At 40.6% G+C, this 15,742-nt stretch overlaps 1 protein-coding gene across 4 annotated transcripts in view; it reads left to right on the top strand.

Annotated features, from left to right (window-relative positions):
- The window catches only part of LOC141174121 (uncharacterized), a 113,108-nt gene that overhangs the window by 45,762 nt on the left and 51,604 nt on the right, over nucleotides 1-15,742 (top strand). For all 4 annotated transcript variants that reach the window (XM_073658793.1, XM_073658790.1, XM_073658794.1 and 1 more), the window contains exons 21-25: nucleotides 403-10,731; nucleotides 11,964-12,115; nucleotides 12,505-12,649; nucleotides 13,999-14,151; nucleotides 14,375-14,518. In XM_073658793.1, the coding sequence (XP_073514894.1) occupies nucleotides 403-10,731; nucleotides 11,964-12,115; nucleotides 12,505-12,649; nucleotides 13,999-14,151; nucleotides 14,375-14,518 (10,923 nt within the window). The remainder of the gene's footprint in view (nucleotides 1-402; nucleotides 10,732-11,963; nucleotides 12,116-12,504; nucleotides 12,650-13,998; nucleotides 14,152-14,374; nucleotides 14,519-15,742) is intronic.

Genomic DNA, 15,742 nt, shown 5'->3' on the forward strand with positions numbered 1-15,742 from the left:
GATGTACAACTGCTCTAGCAATTCACTAACGTAACAATGTCCTTGTAAAGACTCGCTGCGTAAGTGTGCCATAGAAGACATATAATCTCAATGTTTTTTGCCACTCCCAATATATTATCAAAGCCATACTGGGAGTTGTAGTTTTGGAGGATGTAAATTTACAAAAAAAAGAAACTCAGTTTCTGCCATTAAAGTTTTAGTAAAGGCTAAATTGATTACATCGATAGAAAAGTTTTGCAGTTAGTACATTTAATTATGCACTATGCCTTTTAACCCATGTAGACAAGACTGTGATCTTTTTAATTATTTTCTTTCTTAAGGGTGGACAGAACAGAGATGGAATAATATATGTTGCATGCTCGTAATGCAATCTTACTGTGTATGTACTTTTATCGCCTACAGGTATTGGCACAAGATTCGTCTTTGGAAAAGCTCCAAGTTGACCTCGATCAGACGAATGATGAACTGGATCGACTTAACACAAGTCATCTAGAAAAGCAATCGCAACTTCTTCACGACTTGCAGAGATGCGAGAGGGAAATAGACGTTCTCAAGGAGATCTTGCAAGAAAAGGACAGAGAAATGTCCTCTCTCTCGGCAAGCCTGAGCGAATACTCTGAGCAGGTTACCATCTTTAAGGAGACCATTGAATTTAAAGAGGAGCAGATGAGCGAGATGTCCCACGCGCTTGTAAAAATGGAAAGAGAACTTCACCATTTGAGAGAAACGCAATCTTTGGATGTCCAGGAAGGCGTCTCTAAGATATCATCTCTGTCTGAGCAACTGAGCGAAACGGAGTCAGAGTTAAGTAAAGCAAAACATGAAAATGAGAGTAAAGTTAAAGAAACAGAAGAGCTAATTAGACAGATAAATGAGAACGGAATAATAATCAAAAACCTTCGTCTGGAGATCCAAGCACAGGCAGTAACTCACCATAATCACCTTACTGAATGTTCGGCACAGATTGCGTCTCTTAAAGAACAGATGAACGCATCTGTTACACAAGTCGATGAGACGGAAAAGAAGTACAGAAAAGAAGTAGAGAGCTTAAAATTACAGTTTGAAGCAGATCATTTAGAAAAAGAAAGGCTTTCTTTATTGTTGGAAGAAAAGGGCGCTCAAGAACAGAGTTTTCAAAATGAGCTGAAAACAGGAAAAGAACAATACAACAAATTAGTTTCCGAGTTGGCAAAAAAAGACGAAGAAATGAAAGAATTATCAAAACGGCTGTCGGAGCACGAGAATCGATCCGGTAAACTGGATGAAGAGCTGAGCAGTAAGCAGGAAGAATTGTCGTCTTTGCAGGAAAATCTTACAACGCTGACACAGAGTAAGGAGGGGTTGGTAAAAACGCTGCAAGAAAAGAATGAAGAATTTCAAAAGGAGATGGACATGAAAACAGAGATGATAAATAAACTGCATTCTGAAATAGAAGCACTTAGTGCGCAAACCAAAGACTTGGGGAGCTCACTAGCAGATAAAGAGACTTCTCTGAAGTCAGCGATGAATTCTGTTGAAGAACTTGAAAGAAAAGTTCATAACTTGGAGGATCAAAATAGACAATTTTCCAATGAAATGGAAAATTTGCAGGCTCAAGTTGGCCAAAAAGAATCTGAAATATCTGTTATGACCCAGTCGCTGCAAGATATCCAGAAAAAGGTGACGGAGAAAGAACTGGAGCTGTCAGATCTTCAGAACAGAACATCAAGTCTCTTACGTGAGAAGGAGGATCTTCAGAAGGAAATGGAGTTAATTTCTGCTCAAGGTGTGCAGAATATGAATACTACCAACGCTCAGTTAGTAGAGAAGGCTAAGGAGTGTCTCAAATTAGAGAATGATTTGCGCGAAGAGCAAGAAGTCGTTCATAAATTGCAGACTCGGATTCAGTCTCTAGAACAGGATTTGAAAGAATCCAGGATCGTTGAGCAACAGAAAAACGAGGATCTAAAATCCAAAACTTCCGACTACGATACGAAGTGTAAAAAGTTAAAACAAAATGAGAAAAAAAATGTCACGTTGCAAAAAAAAGTGGAAGAGTTAAGACAAATGGTAGAGAGTAAGACATTGGTGTTGGTGGAGAAAGAGTCCCTCCTTACTGAGCAGTCTACTCAGGTTGAGGATATGAGAAAGAACTTAGATAAGCTACACGGTGAAGAGCAGGCGCTTAGAGAGATCAATGTAAAAGTCACTGAGAAGGTAGAAAGATTAAATACAGCTCTCGCCAAGCTGCAGCAGGATTTTGATAGTAAAATAGAGGAAAATACAAAAATTAGGGTGGAAGTAGAAGTTGGTAGCAAGGAAATTGAAAGGTTAACTCACGAAAGAGAGTCCTGCTTGTTGTCGATATCAAATTTAGAAACTCAGCAGAACGCGCTTCAGTCACAAGTCATGCAAAGTCAGTCAGCGGTAGACGCCTTAAATCAGCAGTTAAATATGTTAGCAGCAGAAAAAGACCAACTAAATTCTGACCTTGAACTGCTTAAAACCACTTTGTCCAGTAAGTCTGAAGAAGTCAACGTTCTCAGCTCTCATTCATCGCAACAGGGCCATACTATTTTGTCTTTGAAGGATCAGATTGATCTACTGCAAGTAGAGAAACTGGATCTGCTACGTAGCGTTGAAGAAAGGGACGCTCTTCTCCTCCAAAAAGAGGAACGTCTCGAACAAACGGAAAAGAAATTAGAAGGTGAAGGGCAGACTATTTCCGCCCTTCAAAACGAACTGCAAAGCTCCGTCTCGGACTGTGCTCAACGGCGGCAAAGACTTGAAGACCAAGAACAGGAACTGCAGAAACTGAATCAGCAGGTAAATATGTTAACAACAGAAAAAGAGAAACTAAATTCTGACCTTGAACTGCTTAAAACCACATTGTCCAATAAGTCAGAAGAAGTCAACGCTCTCAGCTCTCATTCATCGCAACAGGGCCATACTATTTTGTCTTTGAAGGATCAGATTGATCTACTGCAAGTAGAGAAACAGGATCTGCTACGTAGCGTTGAAGAAAGGGACGCTCTTCTCCTCCAAAAAGAGCAACTTATCGAACAAACGGAAAAAAAATTAGAAGGTGAAGGTCAATATTTGCAGACTATCTCCGCCCTTCAAAACAAACTGCAAAGCTCGATATCGGACTGCGCTCAACAGGGTCAAAGGCTTGAAGATCGAGAACTGGAATTGCAGAAACTGAGTCAACAGATGCAGTTATTAAAAAATAAGAGCGAGGAAGCGGAGTTATTAAAAACTCAATTGGTAGAGCATGTGGAGATCATTTCTGATCTTCACGCTCAGATCAAAAAGCTGATGGACAATGTAGAAGAACTGAATGGGTTTTTAGCGACAAAAGACGAATGTCTGAAGGAGAAGGATGACGGCTATGCAAATCTCAAGGCCCAGTTATCTGAACTTCAAGAGTCTTTGGAAGAGCAGAAGAGGACCATTGAATCATTGCTGCATGATAATGCCCAATATAAGGCCACCATATCGGATAAAGATCTGACCATTAAGAATTCTATTTTGGAAGTTGAGGAATTAAATGGGAAATTGTTAAACAAGGAAGAGCAGTGCAGTGTGTTAATAATACAGGTAACTAGTTTAGAGGAAACTAATACAAAGCAACTCGCTGATATTAACAAATTGACGGCTTCTTTGGAAGAGCAAGAAAGTTCACGTTGTAGAACGGAGGAAGCCCAAAATGCTGAATTGGAGCAACACAGAAATTTTAGTTCCGCTCTTCAAACAACTGTGGATGAATTTGGTCTTAAAGTTATAGCCCTCGAGCAATCTGTCTCTGAAAAAGTAAATGCTGTGCAAAATCTACAGGAGAAGTATGCCTCCCTGTATGAGCAAAACCAGGAGCTGTCAAAGTCGAACAGCCGTAAGGAAGTCGAGATTTCCAAACTTCTAGGCTCCGCAGGCGAAAAGGATGCTAAGCTTCAAATGTTGGAAAGCAACATTCAGGCTTTTGCCAGCGAGGTTAATCTTTTACGCGAAGAATTAGACGAAGGTAGTTCTAATGTCAAAAATATATCGGAGGCTTTGAAATTCAAAGATGATATAATTTCCCGACATCAGAGGGCAGAGGAAGATTTAAGAATTGAATTAAAGTCCGTAAAGGGAGAGTACCAAGAAACTTCTACCCAACTGCAAGCACTGACAAGGGAAAGAGAAGAGACTAAAGCACTCGTTCAGACCCTAGAGGATAGATGTTCTTCACAAGGTCAATGTATTGAAAATCTGAAGCAAGACATGGACAATTTAAATGCAAGTTTATGGCAAGAGCAGCAAACTTCCGCGAATGACAAACAACAGATATGCCAGCAATTAGAGTCTGCAGTTCAAGAAAAATTGCAACTAGAAAAGTTTTTGCAATCATTACAGTTAGATAGAGACGCCTCCTTAGCCACGTTTCGGAATGAGTTAATCGACAAAAACACGGTTATAGGAAATCTTCAGCGTCAAGTACAAGAAGCAGAAGCACGTATTTCCTCCGGTGGAGAAAGCCTGAATGTGTTGAAAGCCGAAAATACTGATCTTCAGAAGCAGGTTAGTGCTCAAGCTGAGGACAGCTATGCTTTGAAAGTAAATCTAGAAAATCTAAAGCTCAATCTTAGTGAACTGCAGCAACAATCAGAAAAAGAGGTTACACAAGTGAATGAGGAAAATGGGAAACTTAGAGAACAGAATGACAGTTTAGGCAATGAGATTAAAGGGAAGGAGGAGATGCTACAGAGTTTGCTTAAAGACTTGCATTTTGTTGATAAGCGGTTATGTGCTTTGTGCGATGGGAATTTCTCAGAATCTGATGAATTTGAGCATGAGTATAGAAGCAAGTTAGAAAAGTTTTCCTCGATGCTTTGTAATGTGTCAGACTACAAGTCGAAAGTAGGAGAGTTAAAGGAAGTACTTCAGGGAAAAGACAGAGAAATTGAGCAGAAGGCTCAGTCTGTTCTCTCGTTTGAGAAAGAGAAAGACCTTCTTCTTGAAGAGTTACAGAAGGTTAAAGAACAAAAGCTAGATAATGAATCATTAATAGAAGAACTTAAAACCGCTGAAGCTAACGCTTCCAGTGTCCAAAGGATCTTACAAGAAAAAGAAAATGTTATTGTAGAGTTGAACAGTCGGCTACATGTTCTTCAAGAAGAAATAATGGTATCTAATGAAGAACTGCAAAAAATCCATACATTGTTGAATGAAGAAAGAACAAAAATTGGGCAGCTTTTAGAAGACGTTAAGAAGAAGGATTCTCTTGTCCAAGAACTTAACGTACAGTTAAGTCAGCAGAAGGAATTAATATCCACACTCGGTGATCAAGTAAAAGAAAAAGATGCTTCTCTGATGCAGGTTATGGAATCTGTGTCAAGCGAAATGGTTAAAGTGTCTGAAGAAAAGAATGGCTTGAGCATGGAGCTTAAGAGTTTACAGTCTGATAAAAGTTCTTGTCTATTACAAATATCTGAATTATCTGAGAAAGTTGAGGCATGCGAGAAAAAATTACAGTCGTCAGAACAGATACTAATTGATAAGGAAATCTATTTAGGCAAGTTGATCAATGAGAAAGATCTCCAATCGGAGAAATTCAGCAAAGAAAGGGAGAACTTGAAGAGGAAACTTCAGGCCGCTTTAGTTATACGGAAAGATTTAATGCAAAAGATTGAAAAACTTGAACAAAATAAGCAAGAAGAATTAAGAGGAGAAGAGCTAAAATCCTCCGAACTTGGAAGAACCGTAGAAGATTTGAATGGCAAATTACAATCTCTTAGGATGGAGAATGAAGATCTGCAGTCTTATGTACAGCTCGCTAAGCAAGAATTGCTGGAGAAGGATGCAAAAATAAGTGAACTTTACAGCGCTCTCACTGAAAAGGAACAGCACTTGGTGGAGATCCAGAATAACGTCACCGAACTGCAGCAAAACCTCTCCGAGAAAGACAACATGTGCCAGGAATATTTAAGAACCATTCAGGAAAAAGAACAAAATCTACATCAGACGAAAAATGCTCTCAAGGAGAAATTAAAAAGCGTAGAAGAAGAAAATGTGCACCTGTTAGAAAGTCTTGAGAACCTGAAAATGTGCCTTGAGAAAGTACAAGGTCAGACAAGCTCTCCAATGTCGTCTGTAGAGATGTCGACCGTCGATCTAGATTCGACTTTCCCTGAGGCTTCATTTTCACACGTGGAAAATTCCATTGTTCATAATAATGTCCACGCATCGCTTTTATGCAGCCAAGGAAGTTCTGAGAGTAAAGAGAAACACGGTGGTCTTTTACAAAGTCTTAGTAAAAGCATTAAAGAGTTTGAGCTGCTACAGAAAGCACAGTCGGACTTACAGCGTTCATATGATGCAAAGTTTTCAGAGTGTGAGCAACAAAAAGAACAAGTGCAAACTCTGCAACAGCAAGTCCAAGCACAACAGGAATTGCTTTTCCGAAAAGAATCTGAGCTGAATGATAAGGAGCTTGAAATAGAAGACCATAAAAAGAGGATGGAAGATATTTCACAAAAGCTACAAGAATTGAAGGAGCGTGAAAAAATACCATTCGACTTGACCAACAGTATCCGTGACAAGGAAGCAGAGTTGCTGAGAGTAAATTCCGAACACACGCAGTTGTTGAGTGAAATGCAATTATTAAAAGCAGAAATACAAAAACTGGCTGGGGATATTCAGCAATTTGAAGAGCAGATACACTCTCTAAATCGCGTAGTGGCTTCTAAATCGGCAGAGTTAGAACACTGTGAAAATGAGATTACTTTGCTGCAGAAAGACATAGAAGTAGCTCGAACAATGATTGAAAGTAAGCAGGCAACCATTGAACAACTGACCAGCGATAAAGAGTCATGCTTAGAAACTTGCCAGGTCAGTCAGTCAGAAATTTCCAAACTGAAGCATAGCTTTGAGCTAAAAGTTCTTGAAGTATTCGAAAAAGATAAAGAAATTGATGAAACTAAAGATTCTCTTAACTTAAACGTAAAAATCCATGAAGAAGTCACGGAAAGAATCCGTGGCCAATTGAAAGAATATCAAGAAGAATCTAATAGACTGAAGGGTGATTATAAGCAGATCAAAGACAAGCTCGAAGAATCCATGTCAAAATTAGAAGAAGCGGAAATTGAGTTATCAGCTTTTAGAACAAAGTTAAGAGACTCCAAAAAAGATGACGTATTGTTGGTACAATCAAGTACGCAGCCTTTACACAGCCCTGGTATTAACCAAGTGGTTCCCCAAACAAAATCAGCCTTGGATAATCTTCATGATATAAGTTGTGATCGTCCACCAATGTGTAGAACTTGTTCTAAGAAGCAGACCATGATTGAGGATCTTCAGGAGCAGCTTATGGGCACCAGCAAAGTAATTGAACAGCTCAATGAAGATCACGCGAGGAAAGTTTCAGAAGAAAACCGCTCTAGAGAGCAACTTCAGAGAAAGCTGCAGGCGGCTTTGGTGTCACGTAAAGATTTACTTAAGGAAAACAAAACACTGAAACAAAATATTGAATCTTTAACTTTGGAAACAGAAGACATGAAACTTTCACTTTCGGAAATTCGGGAAACCCAACTGTCTGAGATTTCATTACTGATGGAGAAGAATAACGATCTCCTGTCTGAGAAAGAACGCCTTTTACTAGTCAATGAAAATCTTTCGGCAGCTTGTGAAAGCCTGAAATCTACAATGGAATCTATTGTCCAAGAAAAAGAAGCGTTTTCTTTCCAGTTGAATTCCTTAAAAGATTCCCAGACAGTTGAATTGACCGGATGGAAAGCTAAACATGGTGAATTAAATAAAGAGTACGAGTCCCTTCTTCAAGCGTACGAAAACGTTAGTGATGAAATTGATAAGATGCGACATGTCATAGAAATAACAAAGAAAGAAAAAAGTGACATTGTAATGAAATATCACGACCTTCAGACTGGAAATCAAGGCTTGACGAAGCAAATCGAGGATAGCGACGTGGAGATGGACAAACTTAGAACAACACTGGAATCCAAAGAGACTGAAATAAAGAAATTAAAATTAGAAACCAAGTGGCTTATGGATTCAGCCGAGAAATTGTCACTCTTTGATGAAATAGCCCAAGAAAACGGGAAGCTTTTAGAAGAAAATAAACATTTAAGAGAAATTGGTGAGAACTTGAAGACCTCTCTAGATAATAAAGAAAAAGAAAATACTAGTATTTCTGTCATTAAAACTGCACTGGATAAGTTGCAGATGGACATGAGCATGTATAAATCTGATATGGAAGTTAAAATCTCTACCCTCTGTTGTGAAAATGAGATCCTGTCCAAAACGGTTGCAAAGTTGGAAACTAAGGTTCAAGATACAGAGGATAGTTTGGAAAAGAATGAAATAGAAAGACTTAATATCCTAGAGAAATTGAACAGCTCTGACCAATTACTGAAACAGGAAAAAAACGTTGTTCTGAAATTAGAGGGTGACATGAGTAGCATGGAAGTAGATAAGATGAACTTGGATGAGAAAGTGAAAATTTTGGAGGATGACAAGGCCCTTCTTCTAGAGGAGGTAGAAAATATACAGGAACAATTTTGTAAAGTGAAAAATGAGAGGGAGAATTTAGAGATGGAATTACTTAGAGTTGGGAAAAACAACAGCTTGCTCTCCAACAAATTTAAGTCACTCCAGGCTCAAACCAATACTCTAAGTCAGCAGGTAGAGTTTCTCAGAGCCGAGAAAAACAATATTATGCGGGAAAAGGAAGAACACCAATTAAAGGTTCTACAAGATCTCGAAGAAAAGATTAAATATGCTCAAGATGATAACAGAGGAACCAAAACCAAATCCAAAGAGTTACAGGAACTTCTCAAAGAGAAGCAACAGGAGATCAATCAGCTTCAACGTGATTCTATAAGATTTCAAGAGCTCATATTAGATCTTGAGGGAGCTTTGAAGGAATCAAATGGCCAAAATGAAAAGCTTAACAAAGATCTTGAGAACGCATCAGTTCAGCTCAGGGAAACTGCAGACCTAAAGGGCAAGAAGCCGGTAGATAAAAAGTATTTGCCGTCCTCCGATAGCTTAGTAGATGAAGAGTCGACTAATAATTCCTCACAACATATGAATGGAAGAAATGGTATTACAAAAAACAATGTTAAAGGAACTGAGCCACGTTATCAACCCAAAGAAATAGTCCTACAGGATGTAGAATCAGAAAAGAGGTCACCCCAGGAGATCTCTACAGATGTAGAGTTGAGGGCACTAAAGGACATAATAACAGAAAATGAGCAGGAGATACAACTGCTTAAATTAGAGAGTGAAAAAGTTAGAATCGATATACAGAAACAGGTCACTATGTCTCGGCACATGAAAGAAATCATTGACAATAAAGATAAGGAGATCTCTATGTTAATCTCCTCCAAAGATGGAGAGATATCCAACTACTTGGAGCAAATCCAAAGTCAGTATCGGAAACAAGTGGAAGATTACGAACATCATTTGTCTTCTGTTGAAGCTGAAAAGACAAAGTCAGATTTGGAATCTAGAAGGCTTGAGGGAGAAAATCAAAGTCTTAAAGTGAAGTATGATAAAGCAGTAAGTGACAAAGCTTTGCTATCTAGTGAAATTGAGGCCTTTAGGAAATCAATGTCCTCACTACAAACTGATCGAGATCAACTTAGTTCAGAATTACAAATAATCAATCAACGCAATGAACGGGTCCTAAGCCAAAAAGACAACATCATCGCCTCTGCTGCTGATGAGAATGGTAGCCTTAAAGAAGAACTTAGGAATGCTTTAAATAAACTCGATGACCTTAATGCTGAAAATGCCATGTTGGGAGCACAACTCATCCGATATAGGGAAGATCTGAACCAAGTGTTGTCTCTGAAAGACGAACAATTAAAGGAACTTCTGAAACAAAAGCTAGAGCTGATTAAAAACCTTGAGCAAGAAAAATGTGATCTTGAGAAGGAGTGTAGAGAAATGCAAAGCGCCAATGAGATCCTGCAAAATTCTGCTGGAGCCTTAGAAGTGGAGAATCAGAAATTAATATCAAAAGTTAAAGATCAAGAAGGTCTTATTGCTTCTATCAACAAAGAAAAGATACTCGATGAATCCAGAAAAAAGAAGGATCAGGACAATCAGGAGAAATCTGATGATGATTTCATGGATCTTCTAGAACAAAATAGCCATCAGTTGGCTAGTGAAAAATTAGAAGAAAACGCTGAAGAAGCTTATTGGGGACTTTTCCATGAGAATAAACAGTTGAAATCTCAAAATGAATCTTTCGGAAAAGCAATGGCAGCCTTACAGGATAATCGAGATTCCTTGATTGACGATTTTAAAGAACTGCAATGGCGTTACGCATCTGAGCTGAAAACTGAGAAGATCCGAGGAGACGATCTTGAAAGTCATCTACGTAGCTTCAAATCTCAGATCTATGGTATTCTCAAAAGTAACAACCTCCTTACAGAACATCTTCTCACCATTGAAGACCAGATTACTATGGACCAGCTGACGGCTGTAATAGACTCTTTGTGCAATTCCTTAACGAATAAAGGTTTGGAGGTCACCAGCCTCTCCTCTGAGTGCGCCACCTATGCTCAACAGATGGATGCTTTTTCCAAAGCGATGGCAAGCTTACAGCACGATCGAGAGCGATTACTCCAGATGCTCAAGGAAGGAACTATAGTTGAAAAGTCTGTGCAAGGTGGTGCTTATGTTAAAAAGGTGATCACAGAGCATGAGCTTAACATGAGTTTCACGCAGCCAGATAAATTATCACAGGTATGTTTTATTGCTGGCCGTGATTATACGTGTTTTATGTATTTATTGCACTTGTAACAGCTTTGGATGAAATGTTGCATGCCGAAAGTGCATGATTAAAGCAGGCCCTACACGTTAGATTAACATCAGCCACCAACGATAAAACCATCTGAGTTTCAACAGCCGGCATGTCAGGGACGTAGGCTTCTTAATAGAGCTGTGGCCTACCGTATTTCCTAAAAATCCAGCATGATCCAAGACCTTTTTGGCAGCCATTGTTTCAAGTGAAGAGTGGGTGAAACGTCCAAAATTGACCTTATTGGCTGACTTCTATCTAACTTGTGTGGGCAGCTGTAAACTCTGCGCAAAGAAATGATCCTAATAAGAAACTAATATACAATAATGTGAGTAAAACACTTTCTTGTGGAACAATCCTAATAACTAGTGTTGAGCGAGTATGTTCTGTCCGAGTATGCTTGGGCCGAGCACCGAGTAGTTACAGCTGCTCGGTGATATGGTTGAATCGCTCCCGTGTGCATGATTTGCAACTGTTTGACAGCTTTATTACATGTGAGGAATGTGTAAGAAATAGACATTCACATGTAATAAAACTGTCAAACAGTCACAAATCATGCACACGGGAGCGATTCAACCTTATCACCGAGCAGCTATAATACTCGGAGCTCGGCCCGAGCATACTCGGCGAAAGGGTTAACAGAACATACTCGCTCAACACTACTAATAACCAATATTGGTCAACCTTTAAAGAGGTTTTCAGAAAATGACTCTTCCCCGGCTGAAGTGTAAACTAAAAAAAACTGTTCTTTACTCCTCCTCCCCGGGTCCAGCTCCAAGTCTCCACCGCTGCTTCCAGTGTCCGCAGTTGTCTGCAGCGCTGACGTCACATCGACATTGATTTAGCAAATCAGTCAATCTGAGCGTCTCTTGTTGTCTAGCCGAGCAGAGCCGTCAAGTTCAGTTATTGTCTGTAGCGATATCAAAGTGACGTCAGCGCTGCAAACCATAACAGATACCGGGAATAATGCTGAAGACCTAGAGCGAGACCTAGGGAGGGTGAGTAAAGAATAATTATTTTTTTTTTAAGAAACTGCCCCTGAGGACAGGAGGTTTTCTGGTCAGTGGACATAGTCCTGTCTGGTAGCACTTATCTTGGTTTGTACTGACTCTTTGCATGTTTATTAGGAGCAGAAAATGAGGATTTTCTATTTACTTCTCTTTTTCTTTCTTGCTAGGTAACAGAACTGATCAGCAATTCGGCTTCGGAATCACTAAAACTTAGGACGAGGATTCAGGATTTGGAGAAACTTTTGCTAGAAGCCAAATCTTTGCAGGAGAAACTGGAGAAGGAGATCACTGGCCACCAGTATGAGCTTTCTGAGCTGAGGTACGGTATTGATATGCCAATATTCTGCTACAGCTAGATGTAGACACAACGACACATCATTAGCACCATTAATACTATGAAAAGTGCAAGGAGTACCTCTCCTTATCCCAGGAATGTCTGATCAATTTGGTTTGCAGACGTTTCCACCCTTGGGTCATTTCTCCCAGTGACTCGTGTGCGGACCACTAGCAGGATATAAAGACCATCTCTTCCGGGTTCCTGGTCTCTGTAGGTGTGGGGTGATGTGTTTTTTGGCTAAGTGTAAGCTTCACTTTCACCTCTGAAACTTGTGGTTACCTGAATTCACCTTTCAAAAGGAAACTGATTACATTCTTTCAGACTTTATTTCTTTTCTTGTTTTTTTTTTTTTCCCGCTTTCTACTTCCAAGATCCGAAAAAAATGTTCTGGTGGCCGAATTGCAAGCTGCTCGTCAGCAGTTCAGCGCAATCGCTGCAGAGAAAGACCCACAGATCGGAGAGATGCAGAAAATCCAGGAACCTGCAAAACAGAGGGGCGCATTGTATGCAGAGAAGGTAATGTAACTATACAATTCAGCGATAGGTTTTTTTGGGGGGTTTTGGGAAAGCTTGGCAAACGTGATATACCGTTGGGCCTAGTGCAGAGCCCGAGGGGCGGACAGGACAGGAACTCTTTGCCATGTTCTGCCCTCTTTGTGCTTTGCACAAGGTAAGATGCTACATCCAGTTCATGCAGAATTAAGATGAGCTGCATGTGTAGAGATCAATATATACTTTGTGCTTAAAATCAAACACCTTGTGATGTTTGTCCAGCATTTCTCACTTCTGCATCCGGTGGTGGGAGACTCTTTTGATGCGGCATCCGCAGGTCTCCTGCACTCTCAACGGGTATTGAGCCCTTGTCCCATCATCAGCAATGACACCTGCCGGCCATGCAGAAGAACTGGTGACGCTGACATCTGCAAAATATGAAGTGAGAGGCGCCGAGGAACCATTCTGTGATTTTTTTTTTTTCTTAATTTGGGACCATAACAGTTTGCAGTGAGCAATGCACGCCTCATTCTGCAACATGGGGGAAGTTGCAAACAATTGACCCTGCAGCAATACTATGGGGAAAATGTGTTATTTATGTACCTATACGTGGCATGTCGGGTGCTGGAGTATGGCACGGGCTAAGGCGTTGGCTGAGGTCCGTTCGGTGCTGTTAACCCCTTAAATGCCGCCGTCCATGTCTGACATCGGCATTTAAAACATACGGATGTAATTGCAGACTGCTTATAACTTGTTAAATGCCGCTGTCAATCTCGGCATGTACAGAGTGCCATAGCAGCTGGGGGACCTGCCATGTTGAAACTGCTGTGAAGCCGAGCCACTTCATAAGAAACTAGGATTTTCTCTATATACTGCAATATAATTGTATTATCAGACAACTATATTAAAAAAAAAAAAAAAAAAAAAAAAAGTTTAAAAAAAAATATTACTTTTAAATAAAACATTAAATATTCATCACCTCATTTGATCCCCAATAAAAATTAAAGATGGTTTAAAAATGAAAAAAATAAATAAAATCAATTTGGTATTTCCACACAATCTATTAAAATATAATTTTAGTTAACCTTTTCACGGTGAAAATCGAAATGGCAGAATTTCTATTTTTTTTGGTTGCAACTCCTCTGCAAAAAAAAAAAAAAATGTAATAAAAAAGTGAGCAAAACGTTAAATGCAACCCAAAATGGTATCATTAAAAGCACCAGCTTGTCCCCCCTCAAAAAAAAAAAAAACCCCCTAACACAAAGCGCAATTAACAGAAAAAAATGGCATTGTAATTTTTCACCATTTCACCTCGCTTGGAATTTTTTTCCCCCCAGTTTTCAGTAGATTATATCTTTATTATTGCTCGTCAGGGAGTGGAGAGGATGGCGCTGGTCGGGAGTCCTGTAGCCACGGAGAAAAGAAATCTGTCGGGAGATGATAAGGAACAGACAAGGAATGAAATCCAGAGATACCTCCATGAAATACAGCAGAGAGACATGATAATACAGCAGCTGAACACTAAGGTGAGCGTGCGCGACACATCGGCCTCCTGGTATTTACAACCCCGGTAATGGCAAGATTCATGCCCCATATGTGTTACGTGCTGCCTGTCCTCCATAAAGAACCTAAGGATCCATTAACAGCCGCTAGATAACAGCGCGGAGCCATTGTTCTCTCTTATCAGCAGGTGTCTTCCTTTATGGCTTGCTGTACGGTAAGTGACATCCATTCTCCTTTCCCTTTTAGGCGATGGAATCTATGGAGGTGAATGCGGTTTTGTCTGCTCAGCTCAAGGGCGTATCACAGGGACTGAGAGATACTCAGATGAGATACACGGACCTGCAAAATCAATATTACAAGCTGCAGAGAGACCTGCAGGTCACAAACCAGGTGAGGTCTTAATGACTGGGTCTGTTCTTGTGCAAAGCTGTATACACAAATGGAGATCAGAAAATGGAAAATCTGCAAATTCATTATGTGCATCTTTTTGGGGATCACACCTTCAGGGGTGTCAGTGTTTTAGGCTTTATGTATGGTGGAGATCCGACCTCTGGGTTCGCCACCAGTCCTGATCCTGCGCTCTAATTTTTCCTGCAGTCCGACACTACCGGCCAGCACCAGTGCAGGGAGCTGCAGTGCAGCACCAGTCAGCCAGCGGCTTCTTCATTCTCAGGATTGATGAGGGTCACTAGCAATATGCTGTCCCTTTGTGACATGGTTATACTTTGGCTGCGCTCTAATATGAGTGCATCAATGTCTCGCAAGGTGTAGGAAAGACTAAGTGCAACACGAAGGAAAGGGATCCAGACTCTAGGGAAAGGGGGTAGTGGAGACCTCCTAGGCTGACCGTATATCACCCTGTCTCTCCTAACGTCCCTATATTGGTTCCGCACCAATCACCGCACAGGAAATTCGCCCTGTCTTTCCCTGGCGTTTTGCCCTGGCTAAGGAAGGGAGAAGATGAGCGCTTGTCGATCCCCACTGACAACTAAAGACAATAAGGGGGAACAAACAAGGGAAGATAGCTTAGCTTAGCTTTAGCCAACTTCAGAAAGATGAACACACGTCCTCTTTGCTCCAGAGAGGAAGAAGTACTGTTCTTGCTCAAGACTTCGCAAGGGTTCATGTGAGTATAGCCGGCACCTCCCTCTAGCAAACAGAAGGTATTTATACACCCAGGCCAGGGTGTTAGTTAGCAACGAGGCAGGTAGCCACTGGGTCCTTGAGAGACAGCTTCTACGAAGGTGTCTGTAATGCCAAACAAAGAGATTTCCTGCAACCAACTGCAGGGCGACTGTCTGTCACTTCTAACACACCCATGACAGTAACCCCCTCTACGAGTGGCCTCTGGACACTCAGGACCGGGTTTCTCAGGATAAGAGGTGTGGAATGAACGAACCAACCTGGGAGCGTTCACCTCTGACGCTGAAACCCACATCCTCTCCTTTGGACCATAACCCTTCCAGTGCACCAAGTATTGTAGAGAACGACGTTGGAGACGAGAATCTACAATCCTCGAAATATGGAACTCCAGATTACCATCAACCATTACTGGGGGCAGCAGTAGAGGTGAGGGATCAAGAGGTTTCACATACTTCTTGAGTAAGGACCTGT

The sequence above is a fragment of the Phyllobates terribilis genome, unplaced genomic scaffold (assembly GCF_046119375.1).
Source record: "Phyllobates terribilis strain yellow unplaced genomic scaffold, ASM4611937v1 Scaffold_13__5_contigs__length_258822181, whole genome shotgun sequence".
Lineage (NCBI taxonomy): Eukaryota > Metazoa > Chordata > Amphibia > Anura > Dendrobatidae > Phyllobates > Phyllobates terribilis.